Here is a 16132-nt window from a genome sequence, read left to right as displayed (position 1 = left end):
GGGTCAGGGGGTGGGTGTAGGCTTAGCCACAGGACCGAGGCCTTGGCCCGCAACCCAGCCTCACTGTAAGCAGGAGCCCAGAGGTGCCCCCCCGCAGGCGGCAGGAGGATGATGGGGTATTGCTGCCCACACAGTGACCGGGTCCTGCCCACCCACCCCTTGGTCCCCACAGCGGGAGGCAGAGGGACGGCCGGCCGTGCCCCTCCCTGACAATACCTCTGCTGCCTCCCTGACCAGTGGCAGAGCCAGCACCTCCTTCCTCTCCAAGCAGCAGTCTGGCGGAACTGGCCACCCCCACTCCCCTTGCCCGCCCAGTGTCCCGCCCACGACCAGCTAGGACGGACCGCCCACAAGGCTCCCCAGTGCCGAGGGGCAGATCTGCTGGCCTGTGGCAGAGCAGGCTGTGAACCCCGAGCCACCACAGTGGGTGGCCTGCCAGGTGACCTCAACACTCACTTCATCTCCAACACAGGGTCCCGGCTGCTGTGGTGATCCCAGGCACCCCTGCCTGCCCCGGCCTGCCCCGGCCTGCCCTGGCCCACGCCCCGCCCCGAAGGAACCCTGCGCAGGCCAGCGGGCAGGAAGAGCTGGGCAGCTGTCCAGGCCCTCCAGCAGGGGCTCCCTGGCAGGGGCTCCCTGGAGGTGCCTGTGTTCCAGCCTCGGCTTGCTCACCCAAGGTGGGTCCCCTGAGGGTCCCCTGCATAGGGGGGGGGGGGTTGTGGGTGCTTCCACAGGTGCAGCCCCAGGACAGTGCTGAGCAGAGACTCTCCTGGTCCTGCACTCTAAGACCAGCAGGGGTGATGGTTGCAACCTGGACCTTGGACGAGGGGTGGTGGCTGGGGGTGGCCTGGCTGAGGGTCAGCCTTGTAGGACTTTCATCGACCCAAGCCAGTTAGCACTCTGTTCGCGTCAGAGAGAGGGGAAGGAACACCCTTCCTGGGTGCCGGAGCACAGCTCAGGAGGTGGTCAGGCTCTGTCCAGGGACCAGGACAGGGCCCTGTTGCCAACCTGAATGGCCTTGGCTTGTTCTCATGACCGTTGCAGACTCAGTTTCCCCACTGAGACGCTGGACTGGACCCGGCTAGGTCTGTTCAGGGCCGGTCTGAGTTCCCAGTCTCCATCAGAGCACCAGGAACAGAGCCACAGTGGGCTGGGAATCCTGGTGGACACTGCTCTGGGGCCAGGGCTGCCCGACCCACGACCCTCCCAGACCCACCAATCCCAATGAGAACAGTGGGGACTTGCCCCTCTGTCCTCCTGGCCCACCTAGCCTTCTCCACAGCCCTCCCCACCTGCCAGTATGTCGGGGGTGTCCACCAGCTGCCCTCTGTTGGGCAGAAGCCGAGGAGGGATGGGAGAGGCTCTGCGTGGGGACCTAACAACAGGAGGGCCATGCCCACACCACCTCTGACCCACCGAGAGGACGGAGTGCCCTGCCCAGCCTGGGAGCCTGGCCCCGTCACCTCCACGCAGTGTTGGCATGGCGGCTGACTGAGTGGGCAGTGTGCTGACCACTGTCCCGACACCGTGTATACGTCCTCGCTGATGGATAGGAATGACCGCTTCCCCTGTGGAGTTGAGCAGACTGAGGTGAACAGCCCCGGGCTCGGGTCCCCCACTCATGCCTAGACATCTCCAGACAGTTTTTGAGGGCTGAGTTTATCCCATCGAGATTTTATTTTTCTATGAAGGACCTTTAACTTTTTAAAAGACCTCCCACCAGATGTCCTTGTGATTCACGAAGATGGAATGTTGACAGCCCTGACAAAAAGAGGGAGGCATCCCAGGGGAGTCCAGGTCCTTTCAGAGCAAAGAGGCCCCCCACCTGTGACCCCAGGGCAGGCGTGACCAGCCAGGCACCAAGCCGCGGGACAAACGTGGCAGGTGGGATGGCCGCCCCCACGCTGGCCCTGATGGGCAGGTACCCCGCTTGCCTTGGGCATCTTCCGGGCCTTGTGTCTGCAGCCATGGACACTGACGCTGTCCCACAGGAGGACAGAGCACAAGGCCCTGGGGGACTTCCTGCCCATGGTGGGCATCTCAGGGCTGTGCCCAGGCCCGGGGGCAGGTCCTCTTCCTGTACGGTGTTTGGAGGGAAGGGAGGACAAGCAGTGGCCCAGGCAGACCCTGGCTCAGCCCTGTTCTAGGACCCGTGAGCACCACCCAGCCCCTCTGGGGCTCTCATGCCAGCCGCCCAGGGGAGATGCCCGAGGAGGCTCCCAAGCTGCCCTTGGCCCTTTGCCTCTCCCACCCGTTGCCCTGGAGACCTCCCCTGAGCACCCAGACTCCCAAGCTCTGTTGAAAGTGAGGACATAGGGATCGCTCTGGGACACCTGGTCCCTTTGGCCATGGTCCCACCCGTCTCTTTGCCCACTGGCCTCTGGGTGCTTAGCCATTCCAGCCAGGGTCTGGGAATTCCTGACGCTGCCCTGCCAATCCCACCCACAGGCCACTGCGAACCTCCGAAGGACACCCTAGGATGGCGAATCAGCGGGGAAGCGGGGGGGGGGTGTCTCAGGAGGAACAGAGAGTGGAGGAGTCGCAGTGTGTTGAGGTCCCAGAGCTGGAATGGCCGCCTGGGGGGCCAGGGTGAGAACAGTAGCACCCAGGCTGGGTGGGGGCCTGAGGAGGCTGAGCCATGGCAGGAGACACTGGCCATGTGTGGGTACTACTTCCTTGCAGGACCCTGGACCAGGAGGGGACCCAGGGACACTCAGGCCAGACCTCCCACTGAAGTGACAGCCCGGGCTCTCAGACCCGTTCCCAGACCACACTCCAGGGCGGCCACAGCCTCAAGGAACACAGTAAGCTTGTCAAAGAGACACGGAAAAAGGATCGCAAGCGTGCCGGTGAGCGGGCGGCTGGCGAGTGGACGTGAGTGTGAGGGTGTGAGGGCGTGCAGGTGGCTGGTGAGCGGAGGTGCGTGTGTGGGCGTGCCTGTGTGCGGGTGTGCCCGTGTGCGGAGGTGCGTGTGCGGGTGTGCAGGAGTGCAGGTAGGAACCCAGGCTCAGGAGGAAGGCCATGAGCTTCCCTCGGCCAAGAAGTGTCGGCCCAAGAGCCACTGTGTGAGGTGCAGCAGCAGCGGTCCTCTGAGTGGCCTTCTCTCCGTGTCGTTGAAGTCTGGCAGAGTAAGGTGCAGCTGCCTGTGTGGACCCGGAGGGTATCCCTCCAGGGTAGTTTTTGAAGTTTTAGGGCACTGTTCCGTGCCCTCCTCATGGGAACTGAGGCTGTCAATCCCAAGACGCACCGGGAGGAGGACGAACCCGGGTGGTCTTGGCCAGGGCTGCTGCTCACCACCCTCCCCAGCCAGGCTTCCTTCTGTGGTACCAAGGCCCAGAACCAGCCCCCACGCCCCAGCCTCCCCTGCAGCCAGCACGGCCACATGACCAAGCTGTCGTGGGTGGGAGTGCTGAGCAAACCTCCAGAGGTGTCTAGGAGCCGGAGCGTCCCTCTTCCCGCCCCTTCTCCTTTCTGCTGGCTGGAAGGCGACATCAGAGCCTGCAGCGGAAGCCCCATCTCAGACCGTAGCGTGCACCAAGGAGGTTGTACAGGACACCGAGGAGCACGGTCCTATGCCTGGGTCACTAGAGCGTTTGGGGAGTAAGAAGTAACCGTCTTATCTGATGGGCTGTCCATTCCCCTCCAGCTGGCCAACGGTCACCCCAACCCGCCCAGCCTTGCCTTCATATGGACATGCAGAGAATTGAGGCTGGGGGTCTCTCATCACATCCATCTGCCTCAGGCCCAAGGGCTTGGATGCAGGTGGGGGGTAATTATTCAGAGGGGACCCAGGGGAACAAAGAGCCTCCGCAGCTCCTGGATACTCGAGAGAGTTTGGTTCTTCCAGAAGCAGTAAAATCATTAAGGAGAATAAATGTTCCAAGTTGAGACTGAAGGAGAGGGGTCTGGGTTTGACCGGGATGCTGTAAAATCTTGTCACGAGAGGGAGAGCAGACTTGTTAGCTGCCTGACCACCACTGCCCCCTGCAGAACCAGTCGCCAGGGGACAGAGCCACCAGGAAGAGCGTCATTTCAAAGCCCCGTAATTTGTGCACATTTAATACATCTGTAAACTTTCTAATTGGAAAAATTACATTGTAAATGGCTGGTCTGTAAATGCTCAGGGGAGATGCACCCTGGTGTTTGGAGGGATGACCAGGCCCACAAGGGAAGCACACACCCCATGCCTCTCCTATGCAGCTCCAGCCGCAAGGCCGCCCAGGGCCTGCCCCGTGGGCCCAGCAGGACTCCACGTCTCGATGTGAAGCTTTTCTATCATTTCAACATATTTAAAACTTAGAAATAAATTTGAGAATTTTACAATTACATTATAACTTCCTTTTGGATTATTCATGATTTGGAAGTGTGTTTTTTCATTCGCAAACATGCAGAGATTTCTTGTGTGATTTTTGCTATTGGTTCCTGACTTAGGAACAGTGAGAAAAGCCAGTTGATAGACGGGGAATTCACTGACACCTGTCTTACGGCCCAGCAGAAGGCGCCAGGTTCCTACAGAGGGCGGGGTCCTCCTAGACAGTCTTCACTAGTTCTCTCACATCCTCCCTGACTACTTTGCCATTTCGTTGAGGCGTAATTGACGATGGCACAGTGTGTTTACAGCATGCGACAAGAAAGGCATGGTGAGACCATCAGCCCAGCAGGGCCCCTCACACACCCCTCACCTCCCGTAGCTATGTATTCCCTTGGGGTGAGGACATGTAAGAGTACTGCCCCACCAGCCACCACTCATCCACTTTCTACTTGTCTGAGTTGTTCTAGATCCACCAAAAGTGAGACCACGCAGCATTTGTCTTATTTCACTTGACCGTGTCTCCAGGTTCATCCACGTTGTACAAATGACAGGCTTTCCTTCTGTTAAGGAGGACTGACTCCATGTCTTGGCCCTTGGGAACAATCTCACCATGGACCTGAGCACACAGAGATCTCTCTGACACACTGATGCATTTCCTTTGGATAGGTACCCAGTTCTGGGATTTCGCTGACTTGAACTATATACATTTAATCCGTTGGGATTATCTTGATTTTGGAGATCCGGATATTCATTTCCCACTCCAGAGTTGGGACATTATCTGCCATTATTGCTTTAAAAGAGGTCTTGTTTTTTGTGGACTCCTGGATTCCCAGAATGCACATACTGGTTTGCGGGAGGGTGCCACATACATCCTGAAGGCTTTCTTTCATGTTCTTTCTTTTTGTTCCTCTGACCAGGAAACTTAGACGACCTGCATTTGTCAACCTGTTTCAAGCTTGCTGGTAAGTCTGCTGTTGAAGCTCTCTTTAGCTTTTCATTTCAGTCATCGTGTTCTTCAGCTCCAGGATGTTGTGTTCCTTTGTTATGGTTTTTATCTTTGTTGGATCCTCCCTCTACTTGTGCACCCTTTTCCTATTTATTACCTGTGTCCCTGGTAGGTCACCGAACTTCTTCAAGATGATTATTTTGAGTTCTTTGTCGGGAAGTTCAAAGATCTCCATTGCCTTAGGGCCAGTCACTGGTGCCTAGTTGTATCATGCCTCCCTGATCCTTCCCACCCTGTTGCCTTGAGTTTGGGTCTGAGCATTTGAAGACATAGGAACTGTTAGGTGCAGGACAGGCTGAGTAAGCTGTCTGCAGGGCATGCCAAACAAAGTTAGCTGCAGGATGACCTGCCCTCTGAAACCCTCTGTCTGGTTCTTTATCAACTATTTGCTTCAAGCCCAAACGCCCAAGCCCCCGCTCAAGGCTGAACACTCAACCCCCTGCTCAAGGCCAAACACGTAACCCCCCTTGTGTCAACAAGGCAGCTTGCAGACCCAGAGACCTCATTAGATTTGGGCTATAAAAACTCCCTCCTGCCGGGCCCCCTCTCTCTTGCTTTCTCTATCTCTTTTGCTCTCTCTTGCTTTCTCTGTCTCTCTCTTGCGCGCGCTTCCTCTCTTTCTCTCTCTCTCTCTCTCTCTTTTCTCCTCTGTTGCACTGCTGCAATAAAGATCTTTTGGTTACTCTGAGTGTTGTGGTCACTTTCCTTTCAGGAACCTCTATGGTCTTTGCTCCCTGGCTTCTGCAAGGAAATCCATGCACCAGTCCACTTATCAGAGGGATTCTGGGCAGGCCAGCTGGCGGATCCATGGACAGGCACACTGCTTGGAGTCCTGAGGTCACTGGGTGGGTGGACCTGGAGGCTGGGTCCTCTGGGGTGGACCTGGAGATTCGTTCCACTGGAGTAGGCCTGTTGACTGGGTCTGCAGTGGGGAGCGGTACCTGGAAACTGTCTGTGGGGCTGGCCTGATTCCTAGGTCCATGGATCCAAACTTTCCCTGGGGTGAGCTTTGAGCCTGAGTCCACAGGGCATGGCCTGGCACTGGGTGGGCCTTGGGCTTGGTTCCACAGGCATGAGCCTGGTCCTGAGTCCACAGGGGCCACCCTGATGCCAGGGTTCACTCGGGTAGGCCTGGGGTCAGAGAAGCTAAATTAGTGGAGGTCAGCCTGGTACTGGGGCTGCAAGAGCCGGCCTGGCAGGGATGACCTGGTGTCTGAGTCTCCTGGGTCCTGAGTCTACATGGGCCAGCCTGGATCCTGGGCCTTGACCCTGGATCCACTATGGGGATTCTTAATGTCGACTGCTGCACAGCACTAGAGAACTAATGGTCATCAGCCAATATCCTTCCCCACCTCCAACCAACCAAGGGTTCAGTGGCCCGAGCACACCGTGTTGTGCATCACACCCCCACCGAGTTCGTGATACTGTTGGCACATGCCTGGATGTACCTGAGTTGCACCAGGTAAAGCCCATTCAACGTCCACTGTCGGCGTTGGCTCTGACCCCCCCCCCCCGACGTTGGCCTCACCAGTCGGCACAACTGCACTTCCCTCAGGTAGATAGTCTGTTGAGCTGAACGTTCCATTTCTTGCTCGTTTGTCTAAAAAGCCTTTATATTGCCTTTGTTTTTGAAAATCATTCTTTCCTCCGTGTAAACTTCTGGGTTGACACTTGGAGGATGCAGTCCTGTTGTCTTCCAGAGGCCATGGCTGCAGCGGAGCGTCCCTGTGGACTGGTTTCAGTCGGGGTGACCTTTTGCTCTCTGGCTGCTCTCAGAACTGTCTTCAGTGCCCTGCGGCTTCACTAGGACGACTCAGGATCTGCATTTCTATTTGCCCTTCCTGGCATTCTTGAATCTCTGCACTGGGGACCGTCACTCTTCCTGGAGGACAGCCGGCCAGTGTCCTTGGATGCCAGCTCTTCCACTCTGCCTCCGCCTGGAGTCTGTGGGAGCTCCACGCCCTCCTCCTCGCACCCCCTTGATCTCTGCAGAGTCAGGGGTTTCATCAGTACCATTTTCCAGTTCAGTAATTTGGTTGGGGAGGGGGAGTACTGGGGATGGAACCCAGGGGTGCTTCACCACTGAGCCACATCCCCAGCCCTTTTTGAGACAGGCTCTTGCTAAGTTGCTGATGGTCTCACTAAATTGCTGAGACTGTCCTCAAACTTGCAATCCTCCTGCCTCAGCCTCCCAAGCCACTGAGTTACAGGCGTGCGTTACCATGCCGGCCAGGTCAATAATTCTTTCTTTGGTTGTTTCTAACCTGAGATTAAGCCCGTACACTGAGATGTAAACGTCCGTGGTGTAGAAGAGCTGTCTGGGAAGGAAAATGGCCCTGAGAGTTCACTGTGAGTGGCCTGGACAGAGGCTGGCTGGGGCGGGGAGGGTGGTCAGTGGCACAGAACAGCCGGAGGCCTCACCTGGGTGATCTGGGTGGGACAAAGCTGATCACTTGCATCCTGGAAACTGTAGGTGTCCCCTGATTTCCTCCAGTGTGTCATGTCACTAGGCAATGCTGAAGGCCAGCTTGCTGCTTCTGCTCCCAAGCAGCTCTGTGCCTGGACGCCTGTGGGTCCCCTCTACCTCCACACCCCAGGGCTGACCACGGGGCGTGAACTGACCCTGGGCCTCTCGTTGTTTACTTCTGGAAACTTGAAAGTGCTCCTTGAAGGTTTGTCTGCCTGTGACTTTGGGTTTCTTCTCCAGACACATTAACTACTGCTCGGCAAGGTGGGAGCTCCCTGAGCAGGGCAACCCCGGCCCCTGGCCCCCGGCCTCTGCAGCCCTGGCCCTGATGCCCAGGGAGTTGGACGCCCAGGCCCAGCCCCAGGGCCCAGCCCCCACAGCCACCCTGGACTCAGCTCCCAGGGCCTTTCTACCCATTCTGCCAGCATCACCCTGCACGTTGTGTACCTCTGTGATGTGTGGAGTCCTAGTCGGGAACAGTGGTAGAGGGGCCCCCACGCCAGCTGGGCCTGGCTGCGCCTGGGCAGTCCTGCTCGGTGTCGAGGCCTGGGTGAGGCAGCCAAGTGACGGGTAAATGACAGAGTGACAAGCACACAGCTGGTACCTTTCCAACAGTTAATAAAGGAGAAGCCCAGAGTGGGCTGGGTGGGAACTCCTCGCTCCCACACAAATAGATGTCCACCCTCCAGAGCGTCAGGGCGGGGGCGAGCGCGAGGGCGCGGGGACACAGGGGAAACCAGAGCCTCCTCAGGCCACCCTGCCCCTGCGTGAGGCTGGGTTTCTGCACCATACCAGTCGATTCAAGAGTGACTCTTGGTGGCCACAGGCGGCCACCATAGCTGGCCTGGGAGGGCAGGTGCTGGCAGCAAGGAAGAAGGGCCACTGTGAACAGTGGCTGGAGCGGCCCCGCCCTCCTGCCTGCTGCCCCGTCCTTGGGCTGAGCCCCTACAACCCAGGCTTCAGCCCAGCCCCCGAGCTCCTGGTGGTCTCACCATCAGTCCCAGGCGAGGCTGCTGACCGCCCACCTGGGGCCACAAGCTCATCCCTGGCCCAGCTGAGGAGGCCAGGGTGTCCTTCATGGGTACAGGGAGCAGGAAGGTGCGGGCTGCTCACGGGCAGGCGAAACCCAGAGGAGTCCTCTTGGGGAAGGCCTCAAAGGGGCGTTCAGGTTCTGCCTGTGGGGAGGACACTCTGTTCCAGTGAGGGGCCAGCAGGGGCCGCGGGAGCCTGGGCATGTGACACGAGGGCGTGTGCACTGCGAGGTGTGAACAGGCTGAACTGTGCACACCACAGTCCGTGTGTGGAAGCCCCACTCCCAGCACACCTCAGGTGCAAGTCCTCAAGGAGGGGCAGTTAAGGAGGCCGAGGCTAGACTCCAACAAGACTGGGTTCTCCCGGGGAGGGACGCAGCAAGGAGACGCCAGCGAGGACACGGCGAGAGGGAGCCCTCTGCCAGACCCACGCACCCTGACCTTGGACTTGGGCCTCCAGAACCCAGAGGAACGAGGCTTCCTGCTCAGGCTGGAGCCTGGAGCGGCCACCGCAGCCCAGCCGACCAAGACGTTGCACAGAGGCAATGTACAGGGGGCCACTGGGAGACTGGACCCGGCCTCCGAACCCGTGGTTAGGGAGGGACAGCTGCTCAGGCTGGGGTTCCTGTGACCCAGGGAACAGGCTGGACGGGCCGAGGGAAGACCCTCCCCTGGTTTGCAACAAGAACTGACACCTGCTGAGCCCCCGGGCTCACTCAGTGACCATGAGCTAGGCCACAGCAAGGGCTGCTGGGTGCCCACCCTCTGGCCTCGCTGCCATCTCCTTAGTAACAGGACCCCATGTTCAAGCTGGGTGCTCAGCTTGGACTCTGCGTTTTCCAGTCACACCAGAGCCAGGAGTGACCCTGTCATCAGGCACCGGCTACAGAGCCATAGAGACCTCTGCTTCCTCCCAGAGCCCCACCTGCAGGAGCTCCAGCAGCCATGATGGACCACGAGGCCACTGTGAGGAGGGAAACGTGGGCTGAGGATGGGAGACCTGGGGTGGGGGTGGGGGTGGGAGGAGCCTGGGCTCCTGATGGCAGGGGAGGTGCGAAGTCTGGTTGCCTGGGTTTCTGTCATACACCACAGGACTCGCCTGGGTGAGGGAGCACTACTTTCACTCCAGAAAAAAGCAAGGCCGGGAGGTAAGGGGCAGGCCCGAGGTCTGAATCCCATCCTCACTGGAAGACAGTGGTGCATGAGGCCACCTGGTGGGCTCCACAGGACACTGCACCAGCTGGAGAGGTGCTAGCTGGCCCCCAGGTTCAGGCCAGGCAGACCCTGCTGGACTGGGGAGGAAGCCGGCCACTCCCTCCTCCCCCAGGCACAAAAGGCTAATAACCACTGCAGAAAAGAACTTAGGTTTATTTGCAGTAAAAACCGTGGTCTGAAAAACCCAGTGGCAAATGTACAGTTTGTGTTCCCTTTGGGGTCTCGTGGCCGAGGGACCCCAGATCCCTGACTCATGTGTCAGGCTCCAGTGTTCACAGCTGGCCTCAGGCCTGGTCCCCAGCCACTCCAGAGGCATCCGCCTCCGGGACTGCCGGGCCTCCAGCCACCCTCCCTGGTACAGCGCAGACCAAACCAAACAGATGCCAACATTCACAGAAACCAGGGCTCCAGGTCATCTGTTCTCAGTGTCCTTCGTTTTCAGGATGACCTGTTCGGCGACCAACTAAAATATACATCATTTTCTTGCTATTATAAAATCTCTTCCTTATTCACAGATACTAATAGGAGATTTGGATGAAATAATTACAAACTTTGTTCCCCTTAAAAAACAAACAGGCCAAACATAACACAACAAAAACCCCAAACCAGACCACAAGAACGGACAACGGTAAACACAGAGGGGCTGGGGTCTCCCTGCCATCCGGGCTGGCTGCGACAGGTCTGCGCCAAGTGCTGGGTGGCCCCGCGGCACCGGGGCTCAAGTGCGCCAAGGCCACCTCCCCGCCCAGGCCCTGCTTACCCCCCTCTCAGACCTTCCCCGCGGAATTCCTTCCTGCTGCTCCCGTCTTCCTGACCCTCCAGGAGGCTGGGTAGGTGCACTGAGCCTGGGGTGACCTCAGCTGGCTCCCCCAGGAAGGCCCAGCCCCCAGTGGATGGCCTCCCGCACCCCCCCAACTCATGCTCTGCAGCTGACCTAGGGCAGAAGGGGCAGCAGGAAGCCCAGGTCTCACCAGAAGCTTTGGTGGGATCTGGGAGGGGCCAGGGTCGTGGGTCTCACAAATGTCAGGGTAGAGAAACCAGGTCTGGCCGGCCAGCCAGAGGTCAAAGGCCAGGAGACACCACAAGGAGGGAGGAGGGAGAGCCACCCCAAGAGCACTTATTCAGGCTGGCCACAGGCTCAGGAGGGCTGCAGGAGCCCCTGGAGGCAGACCCACCAAAGGCCAGGCCGACGTCTGTGCAAAGGCTGGTGGACCCGGGGCCACGGTGCAGGGTGCAGGAGGCCCAGTGGGTCCCTCTGGAGAGGAAGGTGGGCAGCAGGGGCCCAGGGAGGGGCATCATTCTCTCCCTCCCTTTGGGGTTTACGGAAGACGAGGGCCTGGCAGCAGGGCGGGGCAGGGCAGCCCTGGACCCCGGGACCCAGGAAAGGCTCTCGGGAGGAAAAGAGCAGTACCATTGACTAGGGGTGGGGACAGCAATGTCATCATTCCTAAGCCCCCCAAGAGAGGGCCCTGACAGTAGGGTCTCGGTGGGCCTCATGGGGAAGCGAGGAAGTCGGGGACGGTCCTAGGAGCCCTGTGACAGGGTCACACGTGTGCTTTCCCCCGTACCCCAGCCCAGCCGAGCTGAGCAAGGCCACAGCAAGCAGCCCGGCCCTGGGCCTCCTCCTCCACAGCCTGAGGCCCTGACAGCAGCAGAGAAGCAGGAGGGCCAGCCCAGGGGCTGAGCACCAGACCAGTGGGTCCCTCTGCTGTCCCCAGCACCCCTGGGACACCGTCTGCTATTTGATCCTAAGCTCCTGAACACATCTCGGCCAGAAGGCACAGGGCACCCTTCCGGACTCAGCTGTCACCAGAGCCAGGCTTGTGATGCCACGCACCCCTCCCCCACAGTCTGGGTGGGGCTCACCCCGGTTTCCTCTATGTACAAGGAGCGGACCCAGGGACGGGTGCCCAGGGACAGGGGTGGCGGAACGGCCTGACGTTAGGGTTCTGAACACCCTCCCCACCCCATGGGCTGCCGGCGACTGGAAGGCTGGAGGTGTTCCCCCGGGAGCCGCCGAGGGGCCGAGATGGACTGCAGGCCGGGGGCTCTCCATGAGCATCCCGGGTCCTGTCCGCGCTCTCCTCCTCACTGGACACCCTCCTCTTCCACGTATGTCGAAGGGAACCAGCCGATCTGAAAGAGACACGGGGAGGAGGGTGCTGCAGAGCCAGCTTCTCAGCCTGGACCACGCACGCAGAGGGGCCTGGCAGAGAGGCCGAGGGCCGGGGGCCCCAAAGAGCTGTTATGGGCCGGGCTACGTGGACAATGAGCAGACTCCACTTCACCCTGAGACTCCATGTCATGTAAGAAATGCTTCTCCCACGGGAAAGCCCGGCCTCTGTACCCATCTGTAGTTACCTAGCAGAGCACACGTGGCACCACAAAATGGCCATTCTTATGCATGTAACGTCGTACCCTGTCAGAGACTGTCGAGACGTTAGTGACCACTCTAATTGTACTCGACCTGGAGAGTCCTGAGGGAGACACGGGTGTACCCACGGCACTGTCTCGCTCACTGCTGCTCCTGTGCCCTCTTGCCCTCAGTTCCGTCAACCCAGGTGGGGTTTTTGTCTTTAAATACACTAAAAGGGGGAGGTTCCAGGCTGTTTTCTGCAGGGACAACTCGGTCCTGAGGAGCAGCCCCGGCCGGGCAGAATAAAGGCTCTTCCTTTTGGACCAAACTGGGAGTTGGTGTTTCTGAGTGGCCTGCCCCACAACAGAGCAACTGGAAACCCACCGGCCCTAATTGGCTTCAGAGGGTCCGCAGGCGGAAAAGAATCAGACCCGAGGAAAACACATTGTCCCGACCTGAATGTGGCTGTCCCTCGATGGATGTCCCTGGTTACTGGTTCCAGGACCCCTCAGACAGGAAAACCTGCAGCCCCTCAAGTCTCATATGAAATGGGGTGTCCACACCCATCACCTACCGCAGCCCCCCATGCACTAAACCACCTGGGGATGTACTCTAATTCCTAGTACTGGGCAGGTGCTGCGTAGACGGCTGTTAGAATGCACTGCTAGAGCCAAAGGACAAAAAAGTTAGGTCCCTACGAGCTCAACAGAGATGCAAGTTTAAAAATACACCTCTCAGGCTGGGACTGTGGCTCATCAGTAGAGCACCCACCTAGCATGAGCGAGGCCCTGGGTTCCATCCTCAGCACCACATAGAAATAAATAAAGGTATTATGTCCAGCTACAACTAAAAAATAAATATTTTTTAAAAATATGCACCTCTCTGATTCACAGTTGGCTGACCCCATGGATGTAGACCCCTGCACAAGGGCCAACTGAATCACCCTGAAAATCACGGGCCTACGGAGGGAGGTGACTTCACAACAGAGGAGCGTGGCAGGTACACCCTAACCGAGCAAGCAATCGTGTCACAAGTCACAAGGGAAACGTCACCATGTGCTACGGCACCTAACCCTAAGAGCAGCACCCTCCCTGTGGTATCCACACCCAAACCTTGAAGAAACGTCATGCAAACCTAGACTGTAGGGTATTCTGCAAAAATAACTGGCCCAAATTCTTCAAAAAGTGTCCAAGTCCTATAAGGAAAGAGAGGCTGAGGAATGTTCCAGATTAAAGTTATGGGTCCTGACAAGTAATGCCATCCAGAACCTGGGAGTGGATCCAGGACCAAGAACCAAGAACTGGAAGAGACGTCACTGGGACAACAGTCACATTTGAAAATGGACTGCAGGTTAGATCGCTGTGTTACATCCAAGGGGGGCGTGCCTGGCCTTAGGAAATAGGGGTCAAGGAAGGTCATTTCTGCAGTTCACTCTAAACAAAAAAGAACACAGACTTAGGGTACACCTGAACCTGAATCTGGAGGATAATGAACAATACAGGTGGTGGGTTCCTCACGTGGCCTCTGGAGCAGGGAAAATGCTCAATCCAGGGGCTCTCAGCAGTCGAGATGCTGCTGTGACCTCAGGGAGCCCATGACTGACAAACGGAGAAAAATGCTGGTTAATCCAGGAGCCGTCAAGAAAGAAGAGGGTTGGACTGAACTCAATGGGGGAGCGCTTGCCTCTCCCGTAAGAGGCACGAGGTGCGATCCTCAGCACCACATAAAAATAAATAAAATAAAGAAGGAGAAGAGAGGGAGGAGGAAGGGGAGGAGCAGGAGCAGGAGGAGGAGGAGGAGGAGGAGGAAGAGATGGAGCAGGCAGGTGACTGGTTTATACCCAAACACCCCAGTAATCACATTAAACGTAAACGGATCACTGTGTGGATTAAAAAGACTGTCAGACCAGACTGGCTTTTAATAGGTCCCCAATGCTTACGAGAAACCCATCTCACATATAAAGAGGAGAAAAGTTCAAAGTAGCAGAGAGGGAGAGAGCTTGCTACAGAAAACATGAAGCCGAGCAGAGCTGCTGTCAATCAGCAGAGCAGACTTTGCAAGAACTGTCAGGGGTAAAGAGGGACATTGACAATGACAGCAGGGTTGAGTGGACAGGTGTTACCTAGCAAGGCTCAAATCAGGGGTTCTGAACTTAAACCAGCTGGACCTGGTGAGGACCCAGGTGTGTGCTATCCTGCCCCGGCTGCTTGCACTGAGAGCTAGTGGCCTGCACCCTCCAGGTCGACACCTAGGTCTCAGCAGCCTTCACCCTTCTGAAGGGTGGTTCAGGGGCACAGGCAGACCACCTCTCAGCAGAGGAGCCAAGACTGGCCCTGAGTCCAGCCTGCCGGCCTGTGGGTGGTTGCAGTCTCCTGAAAGGTAGGGCTTTTCCTATCAGTAGCACGTGATGCTCTTGTCCCCTGATGAAGATGCTCAGAGACCTGGGACAAAGCCAGGGGCTCCAGATGGGGCTCTGGGCTTTGCAGAATCTTAGGGTCTACAGGAGGAGAAGTCACCGGGCCCATGTGGTGCAGGGAAGGGTAAACTGATGGGGGATGTGGTGCGTGCAGGGCATGAACGGGGCCTTAGCAAGTGGTGGGGGGTGGGCCAGGACACCAGGCCCAACTCACAGTCCTACAGCCTCCCCTCTGCAGACAGAGCTGGGCACTGGCCAGAGATCTGAAAACTAGGAATCCCTGGCTCCCTGCAGCACCCATGAGGGCAGCCAGACCGAATCCAATGTGGGCCCGTGGCCCGGGGGCTGGATCCAACAGACCTGGGGCCAGGGGAAACTCTGGAGGCTCAGTTTCCCAGGGACACCAGCCTTCCGGGCTGCTGTGAGGAGGGAGATGGTGGTTGGGGCTGCCTGGCACAGGGCTGGGTACCATGTAGCTGTGGGGAGGCTAGTCCCCCACCAGGCCTGTGTTGAAGGCCCACCTCCCTGACGCCCAGGGACGACTGTGTGGGGTCTGTGGGGAGGGGAGGCTCACCCGTCCGTTTGTCTCGCCTTTCCACCAGCCCTGGTCCCCACCTATGCGGCTGTAGATCTTCACCACGTCGCCCTCCCGCAGAGAGAGCTCCCGCATGTCCCGCGCAGCGAAGTTGTACCTGGCCACAGCCGTGCCGATGACCCGGGGAGTAAACACTGTTGGGGACAGGGCGCCGTCATACAGCTGCAGGAGGGGTCCAGCCAGGGCTGGGAGGCCCTCGGGCTGAGCTGGGTCTCCCCTATTCCATGCCCCATGCCCGGCCCTGTGCCCAGAAAGGCTCTGTTGCTCCTCTGCGGGTCTGGTCACAGGCATGCCTGAGTCCTCGCACGAGCAGAGGGTGGGAGCTGCCACCACCTGGGCCAGACAGCAGTCCTGGGCAACAAGCACCCTCCTGGGTCAGGGGCAGTGCCCTTGCTCTGACCATCAGGGCTCCCGAGTGGGCCAATTCCAGAGCCCACGCCAACCTGGAAACCCTCCGAACCAGCTCAGCCCGGAACCCAGCAAACTGAGGGGCAGGTGACAGTGACGGTGACTGAGGGGACACACATAGCCACTGGGGAGGGGCTTTGGCTCTGGCCACGGAAGGCCGTGCAGTCAGGGCTGACCTGGACCCCGTCCTCCCCACGCCCAAGTCCCACGACCGCCCCTCCTAGCCCTGGAGAGGGCCTGTGCACCCCGACCCGGGGTGGCCGCCGGCTGGTCCCTGGCCAGAGGCAAAGCTCCTGAGGATCGAGGACAAGAGCCCATCAGGCAGG

General features: G+C 58.5%; 2 protein-coding genes across 10 annotated transcripts in view; one reads left to right on the top strand and one right to left on the bottom strand.

Moving 5' to 3' along the window:
• Nucleotides 1-111: 111 nt before the first annotated feature.
• LOC107159142 lies at nucleotides 112-7581 on the top strand. Its single transcript, XM_048813425.1, has 6 exons — nucleotides 112-141; nucleotides 499-677; nucleotides 1724-1884; nucleotides 2683-4978; nucleotides 5230-5274; nucleotides 6031-7581. Exons 1-4 carry the CDS (start codon nucleotides 112-114, stop codon nucleotides 3384-3386), a joined length of 1074 nt encoding a protein of 357 aa, XP_048669382.1. The 3' UTR covers nucleotides 3387-4978; nucleotides 5230-5274; nucleotides 6031-7581.
• A 2583-nt stretch (nucleotides 7582-10164) lies between these two features.
• Nucleotides 10165-16132, bottom strand: part of Vav2 (vav guanine nucleotide exchange factor 2) — a 123719-nt gene continuing 117751 nt past the window's right edge. For 7 of the 9 annotated variants that reach the window (XM_048813373.1, XM_048813372.1, XM_048813377.1 and 4 more), the window contains 2 exons: nucleotides 15378-15532; nucleotides 10165-12167 (listed from right to left, as the gene is read on the bottom strand). In XM_048813373.1, the coding sequence (XP_048669330.1) occupies nucleotides 12120-12167; nucleotides 15378-15532 (203 nt within the window). In that variant the 3' untranslated portion in view covers nucleotides 10165-12119. Of the gene's footprint in view, nucleotides 12168-13521; nucleotides 13583-15377; nucleotides 15533-16132 lie in introns of all 9 variants that reach the window. The other 2 variants (XM_048813376.1, XM_048813380.1) reach the window with 1 other exon arrangement.

This window comes from Marmota marmota, unplaced genomic scaffold, assembly GCF_001458135.2.
Source record: "Marmota marmota marmota unplaced genomic scaffold, marMar, whole genome shotgun sequence".
Classification (NCBI taxonomy): domain Eukaryota; kingdom Metazoa; phylum Chordata; class Mammalia; order Rodentia; family Sciuridae; genus Marmota; species Marmota marmota.
The sequence above is the reverse complement of the archived record's forward strand: the minus strand, read 5'-3'. Positions and strand labels throughout refer to the sequence as shown.